Below are 6,602 nucleotides of genomic sequence, written 5' to 3'. Positions count from 1 at the left end.
GGACTTGGACAAAGGTGTCAGGTCCTCTTAGGAGGTGAGTGTGTGAACCACATAGATCTCTGGTTGAAGACACTTGAGGGTAATAGTGGAGGGAAAGACAACACAGCAGGTAGGCTTTTGTTCCACGTCTTCAGATGAATGTACTAATTGGAAGTGGCTCTGGATAAGAGTGTCTGCTAAATGACAAATGTAAACGTAGCTCTAAAATACTTGATTTAACTGATAATGCTCTTAAATAACTAAAGACTATTGAACACTTTGTGGATTTAATAGCTGAATCAGTTGTTACTTTTGGCATGAAACAAAACCATGCACCTACTGCACTTCTCCAGGACCGGAGCTGCAATTCCGTTGTACAGTCATATGATCGAGCTATAAACAGATGATCATAAAATGTGTACACAGAACTCTATGCATGGCAACATTAACATATCCAAGGTGTACATTTATTTTTGCATTCAAAATGCTGTGTAGTCAATACTTTAACTTGTACTTGAGTCGTTGCTCAACCTACGTACTGTCTGAACGGATGCTAATAAATGTGACACTAACCAACCACTTATCTGTCACTTGTGTTGAAATATATCTAGTACAGACGCGTGTGCTGTGTCATTCTGTGGTAACAACACCGCTTATTTAGGATGCAAATGAGATCAAGGTGTGTACGAGTCTTTTAAATGTAAGAGGCGACCTACCAAAAGTAGCACTGGTACTTTTTAGTCCTTTGAGTAGAACTAGGACGCCATAGCCTGGTAAAACCATACTGAAAGCTGTGCTCAGCGTGATTCAATGGGGAGCGCAGCATCCGGTCTGGTTTAAACCAGGCTAAGGACATTAACAATCCTTGGTGAAATCTAGCAGCTTTGACCGTTTGGTGATTTAATTCCAGTAACAACAACATGCTTCTTTTTAATCATTTGCTCATTTTTATTCAGCAGAATTTTTTAATACAACGACAAGGTCTGTCATAAGGAAACAAATTCAAACACTGTTTCTGCTACGGCATACAGAGACAGAGACAGAGAGAGAGAGAGAGAGAGACAGATCATCATGTCACCATCATATGTAAACATTACAGAAAGAGGGAGGAGGAAGATGAGAAAATTCTGTTTGTCAAGGTGTTCTGGCCACGAGAGAGAGAAGAAAGACGAGAATGAAACACTCCCAACATAAACGCCATTAAATGTCATATCACATAGCTATACATCAAGGACAGAAATAAGCTCGTCCGGATGGTGTGGCTCTCGAAGCTAGCTTTTTAAAATAAACTTCATAAAACACAGCATTATTCATTTCTTGTCATTCATTAAGGAAGCGTTTCTCTCTGCAAAAAGCTGTTAATAATACAAGGGAATGGATCCTCTGCTTAAATCCCCCTTCTCAAGGCCTAGCCCCTTTCCTGCACAACGGAGAGGAGGGATTGGCTGTGGTAGGATAGGTTAAGGTAGCGATGCGCATGATTAGCTGACGTGGGCGTATGACGTCACTAATCAGGAAACGGGTTGAAAGGATGACATGGCGATTAACGGAGCTCTGCAGCGGGGGGGGGGGGGGGACATGGTAAGAACAACTGGTAGTGGCTCAGGAAGGGCGGAGGAAGGGCGGAGAAGAGGAAGGATTGGACAGTCACTGTTTTTATGACTTCATAGCTATAGCATGCTCTTTCAGAGAGTTCATAGCTATAGCATGCTCTTTCAGAGAGTTCATAGCTATAGCATGCTCTTTCAGAGAGTTCATAGCTATAGCATGCTCTTTCAGAGAGTTCATAGCTATAGCATGCTCTTTCAGAGAGTTCATAGCTATAGCATGCTCTTTCAGAGAGTTCATAGCTATAGCATGCTCTTTCAGAGAGTTCATAGCTATAGCATGCTCTTTCAGAGAGTTCATAGCTATAGCATGCTCTTTCAGAGAGTTCATAGCTATAGCATGCTCTTTCAGAGAGTTCATAGCTATAGCATGCTCTTTCAGAGAGTTCATAGCTATAGCATGCTCTTTCAGAGAGTTCATAGCTATAGCATGCTCTTTCAGAGTCAGGAGGGAAGAGGAGGAGGAGGAGGAAGGGATACGCAGAGTAGCAGGAGAGAGGACCGCTAGGATGAACATGGAATAAAAGGAAGAGAGAGAGAGAGTCAATGCTTGTCCTTTACTTTGTTTTATTTTCGTTGAATTGTTTTCTGTCACTTTTTCTCGTCCAATGAGTGCATCTCGTCTTCCGCGTTGGTCTTTGGAATGGCGCCGTGCGTTTTTCATTTCTTTAGTTTGTAGCCAAACTCGTCTGCGTCGTCGTCGCGGAAGTCTCCGTAGCGCCAGATGTTGAGCTGAGATAAAACATGAGACAGAAAAGACCATGAGCGCTTAGTGAATAGCTGACAATAAAACAGACAAGCAACAGTCTCACATTAACCTTCAGTTCAAATGGGGAGCCTCAGCCTCCCCCCGAGACAGAGAGTCAGAGAGAGAGGTAGACAGGGGTTGAAAGAGAGAGAGAGAGAGAGACAGGGGGAGGTAGACAGAGGTTGAAAGGTAGAGAGAGAGAGAGAGAGAGAGACAGGGGGAGGGAGACAGAGGTTGAAAGAGAGAGAGAGGTAGAGACAGGGGGAGGTAGACAGAGGTTGAAAGGTAGAGAGAGAGAGAGGTAGAGACAGGGGGAGGTAGACAGAGGTTGAAAGGTAGAGAGAGAGAGACAGGGAGAGGTAGACAGAGGTTGAAAGGTAGAGAGAGAGAGACAGGGGGAGGTAGACAGAGGTTGAAAGGTAGAGAGAGAGAGAGACAGGGGGAGGTAGACAGAGGTTGAAAGGTAGAGAGAGAGAGAGAGAGAGAGACAGGGGGAGGGAGACAGAGGTTGAAAGGTAGAGAGAGAGAGAGAGAGACAGGGGGAGGTAGACAGAGGTTGAAAGGTAGAGAGAGAGAGAGAGAGAGAGAGAGAGGGAGGTAGACAGAGGTTGAAAGGTAGAGAGAGAGAGAGAGAGAGACAGGGGGAGGTAGACAGAGGTTGAAAGGTAGAGAGAGAGAGAGAGGTTGAAAGGTAGAGAGAGAGAGAGAGAGAGAGAGAGAGACAGGTAGACAGAGGTTGAAAGGTAGAGAGAGAGAGAGAGGTAGAGACAGGGGCAGGGAGACAGAGGTTGAAAGGTAGAGAGAGAGAGAGAGAGAGAGCGAGAGAGAGAGAGCGAGAGAGAGAGAGAGAGAGAGAGAGAGAGCGAGAGAGCGAGAGAGAGACAGGGGGAGGTAGACAGAGGTTGAAAGGTTGAAAGGTAGAGAGAGAGAGAGAGAGACAGGGGGAGGTAGACAGAGGTTGAAAGGTAGAGAGAGAGAGAGAGAGAGAGAGAGAGGTAAAGAGGTAGAGAGAACATCAGTGTACTCTCACACCCCAGTGAGAACGAGGGGAGCATCATAATTTAATCCTTTCCAGAAGGGCTCTGGTGCTTCAGACACATCCCTGTCTATTCCCTCTATTCCATTAAATCCACTCCGCTGAGCTCTGCATCCCTCATCAAGCATCCAAGCAATTTCCTGCTAAACGTTCCGTTTGACGCGCAATGGGAAGGGCGGTGGTAGTGTGTGTGAGGGGCATTCTACGTGTGTACGCAAGAAGTTGTGTGTGTGAGAGATGTTTCACGACACCAACCAAGGGCCCCTCTCCTCATCAGCAGTGTGTGTTCAGCTGTCAACATGACGATTCACAGCTAATTAGCGACCATGCTAACTTGCTCTAGTCGTTAGGAAGCGGCTGCCATGTCGTCAATGTCGTCTTTCCTGTTTCTTTTCCTTTTCCGTCGATGCCTCGTCACTCCTTCCGGCCTTTTGGAGAACTACATCTCATTTACACCAATTTTGCCTTTGATTGGACGATTGTTTAAGCATGGCGTTGTGTGATTGGACAATATGTCAAAGCAGTGAGAGTGTTTGTCTTGTGACTGGCTGTTTGAGAGAACTGTGCCTTCTTGAAGGTCACAGTGTTTAAGGAGGATAAATGGATGCCACCTGTTTACCATAAAACAGGTAAAACAAGCACCCCAAGATTAGACAAACTAATCTATATAAGGTCATTGGGTTATGCTCTTGGGCAAGATACGGTAAACAGTTACTGCATAACTAGGAGTATTAGGATTGAGCGGTGTAATCGCAAGGATAATGAAACTGGGCTGATACTCTTTCTATATGCTCTGTCATCTGACTAGACGATTGGCTAGTGTACCTAAACAGGTAGAAGCACCTGCGTTTGGATTGGTTGCTGTGCTGTGAGCGGACCCTGGGGTGTGTGGAGGCGGCCATAGGCCTGTGTGCCATGGGGATGCCATCTCTCCCTCTCCACCCCTTGCTTTCTTTCCATCAGCGTGGGCCTGCACAGAATGTGGGCCAGTGTCCATTTAGGACAGCACTGCCTGCCAATGAGATGTGTAATGTCTTCAGAGAACAGACAGGTGGAGAGAAAGACAGAGGGAGCAGAGAAATGAAGGAGAGCTTCTGTCTTCTACTAGGAGTTGTAATTACAGCTTTGGAAACACTGGGTTACCTGTCATGCCAATAAAGCTAGGCTGAATTTGTATCGTGTTGAGCGAGCTACTACGAAACAGGGAGAGAAAAGTGAGAAAGAGGGAGAGAGACGTAGAGAGAGAGAGAGATGTAGAGAGAGACGTAGAGAGAGAGAGATGTAGAGAGAGACGTAGAGAGAGAGAGATGTAGAGAGAGAGAGACGTAGAGAGAGAGAGACGTAGAGAGAGACGTAGAGAGAGAGAGAGATGTAGAGAGAGAGAGATGTAGAGAGAGAGATGTAGAGAGAGAGAGATGTAGAGAGAGACGTAGAGAGAGAGAGATGTAGAGAGAGACGTAGAGAGAGAGATGTAGAGAGAGATGTAGAGAGAGAGAGAGACGTAGAGAGAGAGAGATGTAGAGAGAGACGTAGAGAGAGAGAGACGTAGAGAGAGACGTAGAGAGAGACGTAGAGAGAGAGAGATGTAGAGAGAGGAGAGATGTAGGTAGAGAGAGATGTAGAGAGAGAGAGAGATGTAGAGGACGAGGAACGTAGAGAGAGAGAGAAGATTGTAGAGAGGACGAGAGGACGATTTTCGAGAGAGAGATGTAGAGAGCGATGGAAAGATGGAGAGATGTCGTGGATGTAGAGAGAGAGAGAGATGTAGAGTGAGGAGTAGAGAGAGAGAGAGAGACGTGAGAGAGAAGTTTGAGAGAGAGGGAGATGTAGAGAGAGACGTAGAGAGAGAGAGATGTAGAGAGATGTAAAGAGAGAGAGAGATGTAGAGAGAGACGTAGAGAGAGAGAGACGTAGAGAGAGACGTAGAGAGAGAGAGATGTAGAGAGAGACGTAGAAAGAGAGAGATGTAGAGAGAGACGTAGAGAGAGACGTAGAGAGAGAGAGATGTAGAGAGAGAGAGAGATGTAGGTAGAGAGAGATGTAGAGAGAGAGAGAGATGTAGAGAGAGAGAGAGATGTAGAGAGAGAGAGATGTAGAGAGAGACGTAGAGAGAGAGATGTAGAGAGAGACGTAGAGAGAGACGTAGAGAGAGACGTAGAGAGAGAGAGATGTAGAGAGAGACGTAGAGAGAGAGAGATGTAGAGAGAGACATAGAGAGAGAGATGTAGAGAGAGAGAGAGACGTAGAGAGAGAGAGATGTAGAGAGAGACGTAGAGAGAGAGATGTAGAGAGAGAGAGAGATGTAGAGAGAGAGAGAGATGTAGAGAGAGACGTAGAGAGAGAGAGAGAGAGAGAGCAAGAGAGAGAGAGAGAGAGAGAGCAAGAGACGTAAAGAGGTAGAGAGAAACTTACCCTGGCAGTCTTGGCAGACTCCTGACCATTGAGATACTCCGTCACCTGAGAGAGAGAGAAAGAGAACATGCATTAGTGTTGCAACTAAACCAGATTGAATGCTGTGGAGAGAAACACATTGGGTGCATCTCAACTCTCTAACGTAGCCTCCTCAACTCGTCTCCTTTCCTTCATTGAAAATCGGCTCAGTGCAGATGAATGAGAAGGACACAAGTGGAGGACGCCACTTTAGACTATCAATACGCACCGACAAACATTCCCACCCATACATTCATAATACACATGTTGACAGGCTTCATTGGTAGCACTGCATTGCACATTGTAACAACAAAAACAGCTAAGTCCTCATCAGATCAATAGGAAACACGGATGCTAACTGCTAGCCCACGTGCTAACAGCTAACAACAGTGAGCAATCAAGCCAAGTGGCTCTCGTTTATACAGCGAGCTAGCTTTTAGAGCCTCCCTATTTAGCATTTCATTACAATCAAAATGCATTCACCTTTCAGCGATAGGCCAGCAGGGTAAGAAAGGCGCACTACCTGCCTACGCTAGTGATGAAATCAGACCTGTATTGTGATTGTACTGCATCACAAGGGCAGGTGATTAGTCGGCGAGGGCCCTGAGAGCAGTGAATGGTGGGAATAGAGTCAGGAAGTCAGAATCCTGTAGGATATATAGGTCTGTAAATGAAGTAGATTGTGCTTGTATATGTGTGTCTATGTCTGGGAATGACGATATTAACACCATACTTAGGTGCTGATACATTATGTAGGGACGGCAGGTAGCCAGTAACCGAAAGGTTATTGGATCGAATCCCC

The 6,602-nt window shown here is 45.8% G+C and overlaps 1 protein-coding gene across 1 annotated transcript in view; it reads right to left on the bottom strand.

The window, feature by feature from the left end:
* Positions 1-903: 903 nt before the first annotated feature.
* Positions 904-6,602, bottom strand: part of LOC115180120 (staphylococcal nuclease domain-containing protein 1) — a 317,205-nt gene continuing 311,506 nt past the window's right edge. Inside the window, exons 22-23 of the mRNA XM_029742020.1 lie at positions 5,783-5,827; positions 904-2,318 (exon numbers count right to left, since the gene is read on the bottom strand). Coding sequence (XP_029597880.1) covers positions 2,247-2,318; positions 5,783-5,827 — 117 coding nt within the window. The 3' untranslated portion in view covers positions 904-2,246. The remainder of the gene's footprint in view (positions 2,319-5,782; positions 5,828-6,602) is intronic.

The sequence above is a fragment of the Salmo trutta genome, chromosome 40, assembly GCF_901001165.1.
Source record: "Salmo trutta chromosome 40, fSalTru1.1, whole genome shotgun sequence".
In the NCBI taxonomy this organism is placed as follows: domain Eukaryota; kingdom Metazoa; phylum Chordata; class Actinopteri; order Salmoniformes; family Salmonidae; genus Salmo; species Salmo trutta.
The sequence above is the reverse complement of the archived record's forward strand: the minus strand, read 5'-3'. Positions and strand labels throughout refer to the sequence as shown.